The 19,205-nt window shown below is 37.0% G+C and overlaps 1 protein-coding gene and 1 pseudogene across 7 annotated transcripts in view; one reads left to right on the plus strand and one right to left on the minus strand.

Moving 5' to 3' along the window:
* LOC106661365 (protein phosphatase Slingshot) overlaps window positions 1-19,205 on the plus strand; it is a 93,834-nt gene that overhangs the window by 57,821 nt on the left and 16,808 nt on the right. For all 7 annotated transcript variants that reach the window (XM_014384684.2, XM_014384687.2, XM_014384686.2 and 4 more), the window contains 2 exons: window positions 1,167-1,345; window positions 3,035-3,100. In XM_014384684.2, the coding sequence (XP_014240170.1) occupies window positions 1,167-1,345; window positions 3,035-3,100 (245 nt within the window). The remainder of the gene's footprint in view (window positions 1-1,166; window positions 1,346-3,034; window positions 3,101-19,205) is intronic.
* Window positions 5,624-6,372, minus strand: LOC106661369 (annotated as a pseudogene).

A 19,205-nucleotide genomic window follows, 5' to 3' on the forward strand; every position in this document is an offset into this window, starting at 1 on the left:
TTGGTAGGCATTAGAACAAAAGAAATTTAGAATTGACTCTAAAACATACAGACGAAGAAGAGTCCAGAAACCCTCCTTGCGGGGGGCGGGTTAACAGCCTTGCTCCTAAGGTTTGTTTGATAAGCACTTAAAGCAATATTAATAAGGCAAATACATCGTTATGAATTTATGCATATTTTCTTACTGGCTTGCTAAAACAATTCGGTCGAAAGAACGTTTACTAGCAAGGTCAAGTCTGAAAAGGTAATGGCAAATTCTATGGTTAGTCAGACTGTCAAGCTTTTTTCACGTCCTTGGAATGATGGTTGGAAACGTAAACCGACCTTAGCCCTAATGTCATGCCTCCTGGTTTTCCTTTTGTAAAAACTCTTGTACGCGAAACAAATGCCTCAGGGATGCTGCAGATTGCGACATTTTCGTCATTGCCTTCCGACGCTGTACTGTTATTACGAAGGGCACCTTGAACAAACGCTATTCAGGCAGAAGTTGAACTTTCCATTAACCATTGAATGTTGGGTTTCCCCATTTTTATCCTTTTTTTAATAGTATAATGGAAGAAGAAAGTATAGGGCTTTAGTACTTCCTGGGGTATTTTGTCGACAGGTCCGAGGAGCACGGGTAGTAGCACAAGCGATACTTTCACTTTTCATGAACAAAGGTAATACAAAACTCTAGACTGTAGTGGTAAATATTTATTTTAGAATTTTCTGTTAGATCGCTGAGATTTGTTTTCAGCCGATTTATTAACGAATACTACAATCTAGAATTTATCGACAAAATTATATTACCTACAATTTATAATACAGCTATAGCTTATTTAGAAATCACACTGTTTCAACATAGCTTAATAATGCAAAAAGACAAAGTTTCTTGACAAAGTTTGTACTGATATTCGTTGATTAATGCTTTCTCTTCAGATCTTAGGACTTATACGTTCCGTTATCTTATTCTCTTTTTTAAATTCACCAGTGGGGCTGTTAAATATAAAATGGAATTTATCAATTGCCAGTTCTGCCCCCGGCGCATTTGCTTATTTATTGCGTAACCCGTTCAATTGAGAAGGGCCGAAGAAGGCCGAGTACATCCGCAATTTGTCGCCTTGACATTTGCCCGCGAGCCGAAAATCATTGTAGTTCGTTAAAATTTATGTTTGATTCGTTTTACAGGCTGTGAAGCTGGAATCGGTACACCCTGGAAGGACGCGATACCTCGTCGTCGTGTCCAGGATGGGCAGGCAGCTGACGGAAGAGTCCTGCCTCCTCGGTATCGACTGCAACCACACGACGACCGTCGGGCTCGTGCTCAAGGTTCTTGCCAACACTTCCATAACTCTGGACGGAGATGGGTAAGTGGAAACTTCCAAATCTTATTTTAACATAAACGCTCACATATCCTGGCCGATTTATTGTTGCTAATTTAAACAATCAAGTTTACAATAATTGCGACCAAAGAGAAATCGATCGTCTTATATAGTCGACGGCCTTTAACTTTTTTTTATAAAATAAAAACGAGTTTATTCGAGGCTCCTTTTATAAGTATGCGTGCCAAACGACTTATATTCAACTTGATTATAACCGTATACAATTACGCTTTGTTTTCTAAAGTTTCTAGAAGGATTACATAAAAAATCGATTTAATCGACAACTGAGATGGGACGTGACTCAAAGGGTGGAATCTGAACGTGTTAGGCCTCTTTGCTTTCACCGGATCGTGTAGTTTTGTTTAAACTATAAACACAAAAGGAGACATTTAATGTATCAATAAAATGTTTCGAATCAAAATAAATATCAAGTTTTTCTCTTCCACGACATCCTCGCGTGAAGTAGAGCGTTTGTTTTCGTTCTTGCATGTTTGCTGAGCAGTCGAGTCGACGTTTCACGCTCGGTGTGTTTCCTCCTTGCTATCATGGAATATGAATAAGCCGCGGTAGCGATGTGAAATAAAAGTTTTTCGTATTTATTTTTTTCCACGAGTAAAGAAATAATCTATCCAGAAACTAGGTCGGCTTATCGTTTCGACTCTTTAAAAAAAAAAATTTCGATACTGCGGTAGCTTTCTTGAAACGCTCAATTATTCAGTTGGAGTTAAGAATATAAGTCAAGAAATAACAAATACATAAACCCAAATTATTATTTTTTGTAATCTAAGGTCTTAGTTGAGATGAAAAAGCTAGTGTCACGAGTGGGATTCGAACCCACGACCTTCAGCTCAATACTTGCTTTAACCACTTGAGCTATCGTGACTACGATTCACTCGGGCACCATCTCATCTCAATCTACAACCTTTCGAATTTTCCCTCTTTTTGCCATTTTTCAAATATCGGGGAGCTGTTAGTGAAGTGATTACTTATTATATTAATAACAGCTCCCCGTGGCCACTTCATAAGTCGCTGGGAATCGAATCCTGATTACACGACATTTGGAAAATGGCAAAGAGAGGGAAAATTCGAAAGGTTGTAGGTTGAGAAGAAGAGTTGGTGTCCAAGTGGATCGAAGTCACGATAGTTCAAGTGGTTGGAGCAGCGGTGTATTCAGGCGAAGGTCGTGGGTTCGAATCCCGCTCGTGACAGTAACTTTTTCATAAAAACTAAGACCTTAGATAAAAGAATAATTAATTGAAATAATTAAAACGGTTAGTTATGACCGTTAAACATGTACGGATTAATATACTAAATCCATATTTCCGCTCTTAAGGCTATTGGGTGTGAATGTAAGCCTATTTGAAAATGTGATTTTTTTTCAGAAATGATACTAGTACTAATTATCAAAACTTAAAACGGACTGATTTAGTTTAGGGTTGAAAGAAAAATGTATACTTGTTGTTGAATAATAATTAATTATACTGAACGAAAATAATTGCCAACATTTATGGGTTAACCTATGAGCGTTAGCAGCTTGACTAGAACATAAGTCCTGATTTTTTTTTGCCTGTTTTTGTAATCTTTCTTAATGTGTTTGTATTAATGAGTATTGCTGTCGAATATATTATTCTATGCCAATGTGTTTATTCTAAAAATTTCTCTTTTAATTTTCAGCGGCTTCTCAGTGAGTGTTTGCGAAAAACACCACATATTCAAACCCGTCTCCGTTCAGGCTATGTGGTAAGAGAATATTATTTTCCTGCATGTTATACTGTAAATTAAAATACATTATTTATATTTATAAGTATATTTTTGTTTTAAACACTACTTGAGAAGTAGATTTGAGTCACTTTTGATTTTTCTGAAGAAACGGTTTGATTTTTCAAGTTAACCAATCGTGTTCCACTTACTTTTCCCACTGTATTCAAACTGTGTTGACCGATCTCGGTTGTCCGACAACCTTCCAGTCGATCTTCATTCGAGGTGTTTAAACGGAATGCGGTCAGGTAGGAAATAAAACACCTTTGCCAGTGCCAAGATTTTATTCACAGTTAGATTATTAACTTGGTCTCAATGGTGGCTTCGTTGCGTAACAAACGGTTAGTCTTAATGCAGACAATGTGTATTTATTACCAACGATGGACTTGCGCCAAATACATCCATAAAATATTTACGCAGAATTGCATACTTCTACACCCGTAGCCACTACGCTTATGTAATTCCTACTGGAATCGGTGTGTTGCAAATGAATGCCGGATTTTCTAAGAAATTTCATGTGGAATGTTAATACATCTTACGTATGTATATGACTAATCATATGTAGCAAATAAGCCGTGTCTGACTATTCCGCCCTTACTTGAGGGGTGGGTCTGTGTGTTATTTCATCGATCGTTGGTCAACCTAGCGCACAAACCATCACTGTCGTGTCCACATTATCGTTGCCTGAACCGTTGCCTATTGAAATGTCACCATCTTTGTTGGTTTGGTCTGTATATTATTTTGTCATAAGGTCAAAATTGGTAAGGAAAACCAGAATGATGTATTTTTTTTTTAATAGTTAAAAATAGACCTTTTGTACTACTCTCACTGTCTCACAGGCAACTGGTAGCCATGCTTTCAGAGCACTTCGATCTAAAGAATGCGTCATTGATCTGCAGGAACTCGACCTAATCTACAAATTCTATGGGAAAATTTACCGCATATATTTCATCTGTGAAGCAACAGTTTCTAACCAAAATCCTTATCCGAAATTAGGGAAATCGTATTAGAATTAGACAGTCTTAGGCACAACTTAGGCAGGACTCTCGCTATACGTACCACTTTAAGGAAATATGAAATTTACATGTTCCTTATGTAGTAGGACCTTTTATTAACTAGAACAGTGTTATACGATGGCAGACTTAGTAAAATGATCATGTCGATCATTCAACTTTCGTTCTCCCCTTTGACAGTCACAGACCAATAAACATAATTAAATACAATGAATATACAAGAAAAACAATAAAGACTGCTAAAAAGAGCAAATGATCCATGGTTGAAACTACTGTATGAAATTATTTAAATATATAATAATAGATTTTATTGATTCTAAAATTTTACATGCTACATTATATAATCGAATTGCTGACTGATGTACCTCGTCTCCAAAAACGTCAGAAGTAAAGAATATTAGTATTAATTCCCTAGTTTTCGCGGACCGCTTGACCAAATATCATCCGAAGGTCGTGGGTTCGAATCCCGCTTGTGACACTGACTTTTTTATCTCAACCAATACCTTAAATACAGATTATTATTAATATTATTGTCTTAAATGTTTTTGTTCTTTTATTATTGGATCTTTTCCTTTCATAAATTATGTGTATGGTATAAAGAAACCAGTTTAATTTTAATGTAAGTGGTTCTTTTTTGATTTATGCTAAAGCCAGTATTTTTAGTAAATTTTAATGATATATTTTGCTACACTTAAAATAAACTAAGCTAAAAAGAAAGATTTTGGAGATGGCAATCAACAGAAGGTTTTCTTATGTTTTTGTTTTGTTTTGTTTTTTAAAGATATGTTTAATGCCAGTTTAGTTTAGGTCATTGTTATTTGTTAGTATTTATTCTTAACTAAATGGAAAACGACAAAAGTTCAGTGGTTGTTGAAGGCGAGGCTTTGGAATCAGACGAGGAAGACTTTATGAGGCCAGTTGTAAGTTGAATCACACCTGCATGCTGATTGAACCCTTGTGACATCTTTGATAAAAAAAGAGATTTTTGATGACAATGACCAAATGTACTTCCGTTCTCACTTGGTTCAAAAATCTTAACGTTTAAAGCTGAACAGACTTCGCGTGCTGATTGTAAGGAATCAGTCGGGATATTTTAAACTGTAAAGGCGCGCTAGACGATTTTTAACCAAATTCGTAATAGGAAATTATATATCAGTCATACCTTACTATGTTCACACGACCTGGACAAAACCAAGAAGGAACACCTTTAGTAAAATAAATAAGTATGAAGTAAGGATGAAGAAAGAATTTTTTTTAGAAGTTGACTCGATTGGTGAATGCAGCATGTCAATATCTTTTGTGTTGTATTTATGCGATTGCGACAGTCTGTTTCGTCATTGGCAATTGATGGTATTTTATTTATAAAGCGATAATATCTTGACGGTTTTATTGCCATAAATGGTGTATCTCAAACAACTACCATCTGAGGTATACAACAGCAGTCGTTTGAATTTTTTTTTACTTTTTAAACAAAATAAATAAGACAAAAAAACACATTTTAAGAAATTCTATTTACGAGCTGGTCATTTATTAAAAACTAGGCCTACTTTAATTTTCGACGTCTTCGATCATCGTGCCTTCTCCACCTTCCATAACTCTCTGGCTTGAATTCGGAAGCCTTTGCAGTAGGGTTTGAAACAAGTTGGGCGGCAAAGTTTGCTGCAATATCTCTAGGATCTGGTTAGGCTGGCCGCAGATGGTCACCGCGTTGCAGAGGTGCTCAATCCCTCCGTCGATGTCCCCTTGTCCCAGGAGCTCTTCTCCCAGCTGCACTTGCTGAAGGAAGAAAGCCTGGATGGCCTCGTGGTTCGCCATATCTGGAAACTTGGTCCGGGTGTTTTTTTGACATTTACTCTTGTTGGATTTCCTCCTCTCTTTGAGTTTTCTCTTGAAATCCGGGTCTTTCCTCCTCTGCTTGTCGAAGTATAGACAGTAGCCGACGAACAGAGTGCCGAACACGCCGGCGGCCACTCCTAAAGCATTCTTGGATAACATCGCCCTTCTCCGGCTTAGGACTATCTAATGTTTTAAAAAGTTTGAACGGTTGACGACACTCTCGAGGATCAACTAAACCTAACGACGAACACTGGTTGATACATGCCTTTTATTGACTTTTTTCTTATAAAGTTATAAAAAAAATCCCTAAAAACCCTTGTTCACTACTCTAAATGAAATTCTATACTGAAATTTAATTCATTTTTTTATATTTTTGATTTTGTTTTTATAAAATCAGTTGTTTCTCCAATCTAAGCTAAACGAAAATTATTGAAAATAAATTGTTCTCATCTTAACAAGAGTAAAAAATTTGGGTTAGTTATCACCATACTTTTTTCTTCTTTATTCTGTGTTTAATGGCCTAACTAAGTAGAGAATTTGTTCAAACTATCACATCGGCCGTTTATTTTGGTTCGTCAATGGCTTTTGCCTTTTAAAGAGTTTTTCTTGTATGAAACGTTTCTAAATCTCATTTTTCCACTAGAATAGAATTATTGATTATTTTTCCGATTTTGCAATGCTTCTGAAACTTTTCGCCGTCGGTACAAATTGCCGTGAGATTCACATAGCCGAATGTCGCAGGTTACTTGCGCGATTTTGTCTGTGCCCTCGTCCCCGTGGAATTTCGTGCTCGCCTGTCCCCGGACCTTTCACGACTTCGTCTTCTACGGCTCATTTCCATTTACCCAGCAGAAAGTCGTCGTTTCGAACAGACTGAAACCCATTTTTGGTATAATTTGGTTTGGTTTTCTACCATTTTCACCATTTATTGCCGCCCATTGTTCTTGCTGCTTTCACAGTGTTTAAAAGCTCATCTTGTTGCCGTGTAATCGACGAAACCCTGTCTGTTAACGACTGTTAACAGTTTATGTAGAAATCATTCTTTGCCGGTAATTTGTAAAATTTATTTTGAACTAAAGATCTAAAATTAAGGATCATTACCCATTCCAGGATATGGGAGGAGCTAAGCGAACCCATCCTTCTGGTATTGTAAGCTCATCATCGTTCTATCCTCTTAGAACATTCGATGAAAAGAAAAATTCCGTTTTCACGAGACCGGTTTCTCCTTTTGGTAAATAATCGAGAGGAGTAGAAAAGAGAAAAAACATTGACAGCGTGCTATGATAAGATAAGAGAGTTCTGGGCAAATAGTGCCAGGCGGTATCATCCTCCCTTTTCACAGCTGGACGGCCCGTTATAAACCGGTAGAGAATCGATCCCTCCCTATTGAAATCTTTTCAGTATCCAGGGATTTCAATCAGAATGTGTTTGATTACTTGCATTACAATGTGTCACCCCGGATATATTAACCACCGTAACAGGCCGGGAGGTCGAGATGGGCCTTCGTACTGCCCGTTATTTACTTAATAAAATGAGCCGTTCGACTGAATTACCGTTCGGAGAGCGAGAAAACTTTATTGTCGCTTTAAAACCGGTGGTAAAATTTGAGAAAAACACGTTATTTTACGTTCTTATATGTGCCTGGGTCATAAACTACAGGCCGATTACGTTTCAAGGTGTGATTCATGTGGTTGAATAGGAAGAGCATTCGTGATAACGTTCCGCTTCTATTTTCTCGTGGTGGAGCCGTTGCCCTAAATATGGATATTTTTCGTCGTTAATCGATCTCATCAGCCGGAAAAATGTCTTTTCGTCGGTGTACCGAATATAAATCGTTTCTCCACAAGAATCTCTCTCTTGGCCCTGATCTTTCCCAAGCCGTGGTTAATTTGTAGTCATGTAACGTCCTACAATGTTCTGTTGCTTATTTGCTTGAAAAATAAAATTACAATTCTATTCAATTTGAATAATTAGTCTCAAACTGTGTACATTGTTGTCTTACATTATTAACACTTTGTCCTAAAGAAAGAAAGTTGCAGCAAGTGTATGTAAATAAAACTTAACGGCTAAGAATGCAAACACTGTACATTTAAGTAGAAAAAAAGGACTTGACTTCCGTTCAACTAAAATAAGGTACTGAACCGAAAACTTAAAAAATGCTTGGACAAATATGAAAGACGTCAAGGAATCTGTCAACAAAACCAACTTAGTACAAAAATTTTCTTCATTCGCTTTGGTCATACTGACCAATAATTGAGGGGTTCCTCTAGCCATCCTTCCAATGAAAAATCCTCAGGCAGATTGTCCAAGTTCCTCACTTCGAAACCTTACTATCCACAATGACCTGGATATTTCTTTCGTCAACAATTTGATCTGTTCCCATTACTTGAAGTTACAGACTTTTTGATCCATCATAACAGTACTGCGCAACCTCAACCATTACACGACTGGAGAGACAACCTCGTCTTTCTTCATTCCGTTGAATGCTTTGTCGGTTGGTTTCTCACGTGTTCTAGGCGTAGTGCTGTATAAAAACTCTAGTGAGCACATTGTATGCACAACGATAAGTTTGACTTTAGTATTGTATTTATTTTAGTTGGCTTCAGGGTGTGTAATATTTAAGAAGAACGCCTAGGTTCTCGGGCGGCTGCCCCCAGAAAAACTACTTGTTTTAGAATGGACGCAGACCTGTTTTTGTGTAAATGGACGTATTGAAGTATAGCGGGGCTAAGAATACAGAAAAGGTTTATAAAACGCGGAGTGAAGCTTCACAGAGGCTCCAGGATATTTCTGAGACGAGAGCTTTTTAAATATCGCCAGATTTGCCCATTAAAAAATAGGAGAGTAGAAATAGACTTTTGTTACAATGCAGAAGTGAGGTTAATAAAAAGATAACTATCGTAATGTACAATGCAGTTAACAATAAGAGAATAAATAAATTTGATCAATTTTCAAAACTATCTCATAGGTCGCATACCGGGCAGACGGAGGGCCACAGGAGGCCGGTAGACCTCGAGAGTGGCAGCAGATGATCCTGTTTCATGTTTTCCCGTATCCAAGCTTGGGAGGGATGTGCATGCGTGGGTTTGATCTACTTAAAATGATCACAGAATCAACATTTGATGTCGTGACGTGTAGTTTTAGTTCTGAATGCGGTTATGTAAATTTCAACGGTTCAGCAGTAAACAATATAGAGCGATCTTGGTTGTGATGTTTATAATAGTGTATTGTGATCCATAATTTAATATGCAGCTCAAATTTGGGGCTATAATCGTGATGGGGTAGGTTTTAAAGGTATTTCTTAAAAAAATATTTTCTATACATACAAACACCCTACGTATGGTTACTATTGAATCTTCCGTTGAACCAATTTTCTTAACCACTAACTAGTCACTGACAGGTTATCGGTTGGTAAATTCTGTAGCCATGGAGGTGGTAAGGCGAAGGGTTCTCTGTTTGATTCCTGAGGTATCAAGTCTCGCCATTATACTTGTGAGTTTGATCCTCCCATAGAAAATACGCCCCTTTGGAAGGCTTGCCAGAATGGTTTATCGGGAGGAGTCTGGGAAGAGGGCTATGCAGTCCGAAGACTTTCTTCTGTGTAGGACTCTTTTAGAGTCAAATAAGGAATTCAATGTTTTTGGCTGCAGTGACTCTGGTCTGAATCTCCGAGAGGGGAATTGTTATTACCCAATTATTTGTACTGTTTGACCCTCTCTCATGTTCTATGTGCAATTTAAATGCCACGGAGGACCTTCATTTCCTTTGTGAATGCCCTGTGCTGGTCGAATTTCGCCAGCACTATAAGTGAAGTAGCTCCCTCGCTAGTCCAGCAATTATCAGAGATTTAACAAGCGCAATTAAACCATTAATTGCTTTTTAGAAAGGCCTGGAATACTTGTACAAGCTAATAAGAGAGTTTAACTATTAATTTTGTAGTTCTGTTGTTACATTGTGAATTAGTCTTTTTAAATAGTATTTCTTAATTTAAGATTAAAAAGATTCAAATTTTAGTTCAGATTATTATTTTGCTTATGTTTTTCTTTTTTTTATTATTAATTGAAAATTGAAAACCTCTTTAATATACCATTGTAAAATAAATTAAACTGTGGTGTAGTCAAAGGAATTGCTAACTCCGGCAGACGGCTTTTTGCCATGCTTGAAATTTATTGTATCTATTTTATAAACTATTAATTGTGTTAATAACAAGTGTTCTCTTCTTCTTCTTCTTCTTCTTGGTTTTGTTGGATCTTAAAACGATGGCAGAGAAGCTGAAATTACAAATCTTAATATACATTCTCTGAGCTAAGCGATTGGGTGGGAAGATGTGAAAAACGTATGGAAGTAGTGATTTAGGTTTTTTCAGTTTTTAACCCTCCTACCCCGCTGTACCTAAGGGAGAAAGACCCTATACCGGGAACCCGCCATACTCTAACATAATTCAAAAGGGCGCATGGGATTTGTTGTTTTGAGACTAAGCTTCCCTCCTATATCCTAGCTGGTTGCTGAGGAATTAGGATGGGAAAGGGACTTAAAAATGAGCTTTGATTTTAAATAAACTAAATGGGTAATTAAATAAATAAGTAATATAAATAGGAGCTAAACTGTTTAACATATATAGGTATATATGAACATATATGCATACTTAAAACTTTTTTCCCACAAATTTTAATTAAATATTAAATTAAATGAGAGAAACAACCCGATTTCTCTACTGTCTTAACAATCTAATACTTATCAATTTTTTTCCATTTTACCTCACTCAGTCTTTACTACGTTTCTTGTTCGACGCTACGTCACTCACAACCCTGTAGAATACTTCGTAGGTTTCCTTGTCTATCACAAGCCTCTTTTTTTCTGCTGGCCAAGTTTGGAACTTTTTTTTCAGCGTCTATGTGTGGATATGGATCGAGGTTGTGGCCATGTTTGGTGTTTCTTACTTTAAAAACAGTTCTGCCGAACAACATTTCTGCAGATGTGAAAATGGCGAAAAAACTTTTCAAACCTAAAAATTTGGATATACAATCTCAGGCTCTTGTGAGGTGAACGCTTGGGAATTTGCGGGACTACTTCGAAGACGCTCTTGGGAGGTGAACGCTTGGGAATTTGCGGGTCTACTTAGAAGACGCTCTTGGGAGTGAACACTTGGGAATTGCGGGACAACTTCGAAGACGCTCTTGGGAGGTGAACGCTTGAGAATCGTGGGACTACTTCGAAGACGCTCTTGGGAGGTGAACGCTTGGGAATTTGCGGGTCTACTTAGAAGACGCTCTTGGGAGGTGAACGCTTGGGAAATTGCGGGATACTTCGAAGACCGGGTCAATTTCGTGTTTTAATATACTTCGTTTAGTCTACAATCTAAATTTTCCAGTCATTTGCGCGTCGGTAAACTATAATAATGACTGACTAACTGTTTTCTTAGAATGAATGTCACCACCTTGTGACAAAGCGACAGTCATCAGAGTAAAAGGACTGAAGATAATGAGTTGATTCTGTAATGAGTGGAAGTTAATGAACTGTAAACGTGAAGTCGTTAGGACACATAAATAATGACGGGATGTCTAAAAAGCCAAATCTTCGTACAATTGACGAAAAACGGTCGTCGCCGTCGGTCATGCGAGGGGCGATCATATCCGTGGCAACGTCCGGGCCAACAAGTCTCTCGGCGTCCGAGCCGTGGCCGGCGTCTCTCCGCTCGCCGTTCGTCCTAATCGGCGGTTCGTGACAGCAATAATTCAGGTAGCAGGCGCCACGGCAGCAGAGCCGCGGATCGATGCTTTTTTACGCGGAGGCGGAGGCGGCGGTGGCCAGTGAACGTCTGGCGGGCTGAGAGAATGGTCCTCGCAGACCTCGTCCATCGTAGGATGCCGACCAGGAAACGGAGGTAACCGCGACTATAACGCACCGCGAATCGTACGATAGTGCTGTTAAATTTTATTAAACAGTTGTGCAAGTTGTGTTGCGATCGATTGGATCAATCAAACCGTCTAATAAATAATGCGTTGGGGTAGTGCCACTACATTGGATAAAATAGTAGCTCGGTACATTAGACGATATCTTCGCACCTTCTATAACCCTCGAATAGCGATATCTTAGACATTGTCTTTTCCAAGGCAGTTTCGATTTTTCCAAACTTGCTACCTTGTTATTTTCAAAGAAGTGGGGTGAATCGATTATATGAAATTTACATGTATGTTCCTTGTTTTTCACAAGGAAGGTATATAAGTGGGAATAAATTCACATTTTTGTGAGTTTCAGTTTATCTTGAACAGTGACCAGTCTACTGTTAAAAATCGACGATTTTTGAATATCAACATATAATTTTTAATGTTTAAAGTTTCGTAACTCTACTTCTTCACCGTAATTCTACTTTGTGAACTGGGTCTTGTATAGGACCTGTAATATGAGAAATAGGATGCTGCGCTGATGATGGTCTTATAAAGGCCGAAAGCTTGGCAGGTGATCACAGTGTATACTTCTTTCTCTACCTGACCAGAAACCCAAACACATTGTTTTTGTATAGAAAATAATAGTAAAATGTAGTACATCTTGATCATGTTTGTTAGTTCATTAAATTCGTGACGATTATCTGCCAACACTATTTATAACTTGACGTTTGGTAGTTTTCTTTTGGTCTTTCATACCCGTTTGCTATCTTCAGGGGCATCTGTCGTAGCAAAACATCGGCCTAGTCAGACCTTAACGATTCGAAAATGCAAACTATAGGAAAATGGCGATTTACTTTTATTCTTTATTCACCGTTTCCTTCATTTCGTACTTTTCGGTCACTCCTCTAGAAGTTCATTTCCGTGGCATTTATTCTCTCTCTATCTCTCTTATTTAACCATATATCAGAATACTTTGAACCTTGTTAACGTTTTTGTATCTTTCCGAACAGCCTTTTCCCAGAGAACGGAATTCAATATTTTGGTAGCGTTTTTCAGCATGCCCGATATTCTTTTTCTGTCGGCTTCGGGCTTTACTGTTTCGCCTATAAGCGATCCGAGATGATTTAAATGATTCCTTTTCATATATTATTTCATTTTCTTATACCATCAAATGCCAGAAATTCAGTTTTATCAAAGTTTATTGAAAGCCCATAGTTTTCGCAAGTCCCAAATATCCTACATATGGAATATTGAAATTAAAAATGGAATTTTGTCCAACAAGCCGTTCTGTTATTTGCTTTAAAATAAACAGCGTTCCCATTCTCTACGTCCGGTAGTACTCATTTGTTAGGTAAAAATGCAATTACGTTTGAAAATAGAGCAGGCATAATGTAAAACTGCGCCAGTTCTCCGGGTTGTTAAAATGCGATAGAGCTTTCCTGGATCCGAGCAGTAGAAAATCGGAAGAAGGCGCAGGAGGTTGTTTCTTCACCTGGGTCGCCCACCCTTGGCAATGTTCTGTATTCTCTCAGACGCTAAAAATACGGCGAAACGGGTGATGCAATGACATGAGTTGTACGTACAATTTCGATTATTGTGTAGTTGCAAGCAATGCAATTACATTGTCCTCCTCCATCAAGAATTTTGTTTGATATTTATCGAGTATCCTTCACGCCCAAGGATATTTTACATTATTTAAAAACACTTTATTCATTTACGTTTCAACGTTTTACACTTATACGATTAAACTGTTCGGATAACCCATTTGAAAAATCTAAGTCTCTGTGTATCTAATTATCCCCTTGTATTCATTTTTGATTTTATGACTGTATCAACAGAACCTAGAGTTGCGGATGTAGATTGTAATCGCTTTTGTTCTGTCAATTTACCAACCGGGAAATAACGACAGGTCTTTTTCCTCCAAGGCCTCGAAAGCTTTCTCTAACTTAATGTACCGTGTTGAAATTCGGAGTAATCTGGCAGGACATTAATATAAAACAACTTTGTGAAGAATGATTATTCGGAAATCGTGAGATGCGGTCTGGTGTGATGCAGGTTTCAGAAAAACATTTTCTTTATCGTGCCAGCATTTCGATCTTTATTGAGATCATCTTCAGGTCCTGGGATTTACAAACATTGTTTAAATTTAACAAATACATGTAGGATGTGGAAAAAAGTGAAAAAGTGAAAGGTCTTTTTTCCACATCCTACATGTATTTGTTAAATTTAAACAATGTTTGTAAATCTCAGGCCCTGAAGATGATATAAATAAAGATCGAAACGTTGGCACGTTAAAGAAAATGTTTTTCTGAAACCTGCATCACACCAGACCGCATCTCACGATTTCCGAATAATCATCGACTAACGGTCCCTAATCACCACACATTTGTGAAGAATTATTTTCATTGTAATCTATATGACTTGATAATTTTGATCCGATATATTACCAAAACATTGGATTTGAAATTTGCCTATTGCTTATTCCTCTTTGCACAGAATAGGGTTGGTTTTTCCTTTACAAGAGGGTTCCCGTTTTCGAATAGGATCGGTTGGACGACACGATGTAAATATTGATTTGTACCCGCAACCAACAAAAACAGAACCGTCTGCTTCGTCGTCTTCCCTTTAATTCTTTATTTAGCCTGTTGAATAACCTTTTGGCATGAGAACAAAATCGTCTTTTCTCAAGGCATATCCGGTTTGTTTAAAATATCGATGTCGCACTTTAAATATCGCGAGTAAATTTAAAATTGACGTAGTTACAATGATAATACAGTTTATCTGATTTTATAGGAGTAGAGATGAACGTATTTTGGGAAAGGACCGAACTGCAATTACAATTGGACGTTTTTGATCATTTCGGTCAGCTTTTTGTTTTGCCTTGCTGCGTTGGTCTTTCAGACGCGTTTTAACTTTTTTCGGATCTTTAGCGGTAGGACTGTGATATTTTGTACACAAACCAGCCACTAAACGCCGAAACCCGTTTGGCAAACTAAAACAGCTTGACCAGGGAAACCAAAATGAATGGAAACAACCAGTGTACAAAATTCAACAAATAGCCAACTTAGCCGTCCTGGACTTTTGTTTTGTCGGCTTACTATAGAAATAAATATGTGTAGACACTTTGGAAAGTAGACAACACCTCGTCTCAACCGTTTATATTCTCTCTGTGAAGGCCAAACTCAAAAATTGTCTTTTAAAAGATGTCATCAAGTGCTGCGTCAGTTATGAAAACAATAGGCCGATGTACTCGAGATGGCGTTGTTTTAATGCCGGAACTAGTCCAGCACAGTGGCCTTTCGAGTTGTATGCGCTTGTACATTAGTTATGAATGACCAATTTCGGTTAACCATATAAAATCGGCCTATACATTATATTTCTATGAGACAATTTAACTGATAAGATAAAAAAAACACTCAATAGCTATCCTGTCTAAAGAACTTTCTACCCAAAAACATTGTAAACAATAGTACATTTTTTCTTCTTTATTTGCAAACATTTTGGACACACCCTAACTATTCTTTTTTATGATACATACCTTTAATAATAATTTAAGTTCGAGTATGGCACTCACATCTATCCTATATATATATATATCAAATCTTTGTAATGTATAATATTATTATTGTGTGTGGTGATTAGTGACCGTTAATCGATATTTATTTAGAAATCGTGAGATGCGGTCTGGTGTGATGTAGGTTTCAGAAATACATTTTCTTTAACGTGCCAACGTTTCGATCTTTATTGAGATCATCTTCAGGGCCTGGGATTTACAAACATTGTTTATATATTACAATTAGATTTTGGATGTGGAAAAGTGAATTTATACAATGCAAAATATATTTTAATCTTTTTAATATTTTATTTGATTTTTTTTTTCAATCAAAGTATTTTTTTTTCGAAACGAAATGACCTGATTCAAAAGATCGAAACGTTGGCACGATAAAGAAAATGTTTTTCTGAAACCTACATCACACCAGACCGCATCTCACGATTTCTAAATAAATATTATTATTATTTATCTATGGAATATTAATTTATTGCACTATTTTTTTTAATTGAACAAAATTTTAGAATGTGTAGGTAGTTTATTATTAATAAAATTCCTATTTTCTTGACGTTTTTATGTCTAAGACCGTAATAATGATTTTATTAATTATTATTTTATTGGTTGGGTGTCACAATAGAAGCGAATTTTGCTTCTAGTGCATTTACGTCGGATTTTTTAAAAATATCTTTCTTGAGCGTATATAAATAATACATAAATATGTAATAGAAAGTTCACTTGAAAATTGAAACAAAATTCCAAAAAACCTGGGTTTGTCACGCTTTAACGGGTCATAAATAAAGAAAAATAGGTTTACATTGTGACATTTTGATAAATCCCCCCTAAAGCAGGTATGGGTAAAAATGCAAACTTGTGAAACATTTAAATTAATTTTTTGAAACATGTCTTTAAGAAAACACAGCATATTTGCATAATTCAGAATATAGAAAACTATCGACAAACGTTAAACAGCAACACAAAATTTCATGCAATTTTGTCTAAGGTTCAGAAGATAATGGCACATAAATGAGGCCAATTTTCCCATTAGATAAGGTCGTGGTGTTGACCCCTTTAAACTGCTTAAATTCTGTTCGTGTGAACCGTTTAGTGCAAAATGAGGAGTGACGCATAAAACGGGAAAACAAGGCATTTAATCGAAAATCGTTTTGACGGGAAATAGAAGAAATTAGACGCTGTACTGCGAAAACGCAAGTAGTTAGCGGTATTAGATTATTTTCTCTATAAAACAACGTAAATAAAACTTGCGTGTAGCAGAATATTACTATAAAAGGGCAAGGGGCAACAGTAAATGCGATGACATTCGGAAAATAGAGATTTTTGACGTGCCTGGTCGATATTAAGATTGTGGGTGCGTCTCACCTCGCTGTTTCGCTTCTCTGCCCATGGGGATAAACTTTTCAGAATTCAGAGAACCTGACCTAAATAATGTATCCGAGGAGGCGCCGAAACGAGAACCGCAGTCCGAATACACGAATTAATTCGAGCCTATGAAAGTAGGAAACCAGGAAGCGGATCGTAATTACGACCTAGAGGCGCAATGCGGTGTAATCGATTAATTTATTCATTTAATAAGCTTTATACGAATACAGTGCAACTTTGTTAAATCTATAAAACAATTCTATATTAGTGGATAAGTAACATGTGAGAGGATATCCTAAGTGGTAAGCCTCGCGTAAAGAAAACAGTAGAGCAAACATATGTTCTTTTCATGCCTATAAGTTTTTTATTCATTCTAAATAAAAATTTCACAACATACTAAACTGTTTTTCTTTAAAGCCTCAGAGGTGTAGATGGGTGGAGGGTTGTTAATGTGTTGGCATGGTGTTGGACTTCTTTATCATACTCAGATTCTTGAATAACTGGGAAATTTCAGTGATGTTCTGATGTCTGAGGAGTGCTTGATAGTTCATATACCAAAGAGTACTTGCTAAAAGCCATAAAATTCGGTTTTGGATTTTTTTGAAAATTTTTAATTTTCGACTCATGGGCTGAAAAACATTCTTGCAACACCACAAAGTCAGACAGGTCACATAAGAGATGAGTTACTCTTTTAAATGTAGGTGTATGTTTCGATGATTTGCAACTTTTCAATTTTCGACTCATCGGCTGGGAACCATTCTTGCAACACCACAAAGTCAGATAGGTCACATAAGAGATGAGTTACTCTTTTAAATGTAGGTGGATGTTTCGATGGTTTGCAACTTTTCAATTTTCGACTCTTCGGCTGGGAACCATTCTTGCAACATTACAAAGTCAGATAGGTCACATAAGAGATAACTCTTTTAGGTATAGGTGAACGACCTAATGCTTACGCATATACATTAGTAATAGAGCTTTTTACTCAAGATATAAACTCTAATAACTGATTTCATTTTTTGGGTAGAAGACTCAGGATGATTGGTCCGTGATTAAGGAGGAGTTACATGACCCACAATTAGCCATATTATTCAGTCTTTAATAAATGGTCGTAGATCTGGGTGAGCCGTTCAGCCTATTTTTCTTTGATAGTACTTTATCAGGGAAGTATGCGGAAGTCTCTGGAATGGATTAAGTGGAGGAATAACCCGAGTCGACTCCACTACCTATTTTATGAAATAGGGTTTCGAATTTGAGGACTTGTATCTGATTTTACATGTTTTTGATGGGTAAGCCTGTATTATTAAATATAATGTCTCTCGAGGTGCGGTTTAAGCTTAAACGGTTACCAAGAAGTGTAGGGAGCAGGAAGTTACGAGTGCTTATTCAGTATCAGCGGATAGTCTGGTTTTGGTTTTTTCTTTTGTAGTATGATTCCAATATTATGTTCGTATGAAAGTGCTGTTGAGGACCGAAACCCAAATTTCGATCCAGGAAAAAGCTGTCCTAAACATAGAAGAGTCACGTCTTTTCAACTGGAGCCTTATGGACATATTCCATTGAAACCATGCACTATACAATTTTAAAAACTCCATGTTGTGTTGTATTTTAAAGAAAATGTAATTTATACTCCCTAAGTTGATGATGCCCTTCTGCCGCGAATGGAGATGGAAAACGGTTTGCCCAGGTCGCACTTTTGTACGTGACCCGAAAGTGAAGAACCGCCTGCGCTAGTTCGAATTATCTCAACTCGTTTGTCCTTAAAATTTATTTCTCCTGGTTTAAATTAATATATAATCTTGCAACACTGGTTTGTTCTAAATGAAAAGCTGCGGTTATTTTATAACTTACGAATGTCGAAAACGTTATATTAAACATTTTAAAAAAAGTATTGCTTTCCTGTAATGTATTCATTCCTGACGGGACGGAGTTACGTATATGGTGAGGGAGGGAAATTCCTTTTTAAAAAAGATAAAAACCGCACTTTTATGCTGTCGTTATATTTACGTTAAATAATACGTATAACACGTAACACCATTTTAGGAGAATTGTTTTGCAGCAAGTCTTGCACTGTATTCAATTTATATATTTTTTTTTTGGTAAGGACTTACTATTCTTAATTCATATTTTAACATTACACTGATAGATGCATCGAACTGCGGACAAAATGATTCTCTGGGGTTTTACAAGAGTCATTAGGTCAATGATAAGCTAAATTTGGCGGAAAAGACTTTGCAGAAAGAAATTACTTGCCTTAGTATCGCCATGACGCCAAACAAATAAAACATAAGAAGAAAGTCAAAATATGCGATTTTGGGAATGCCAATGGATGCCATGGCTCCTAGGTAGAGCTTTTTGGACCAAATTACGGTACTGGAAAGAGCAGCATGTGAGAAAGGCTTTACCATCTGTCTCTGGTCACGGTC

The sequence above is a fragment of the Cimex lectularius genome, unplaced genomic scaffold, assembly GCF_000648675.2.
Source record: "Cimex lectularius strain Harlan isolate CLEC.00 unplaced genomic scaffold, Clec_2.1 scaffold16, whole genome shotgun sequence".
Taxonomy (NCBI): Eukaryota; Metazoa; Arthropoda; class Insecta; order Hemiptera; family Cimicidae; genus Cimex; species Cimex lectularius.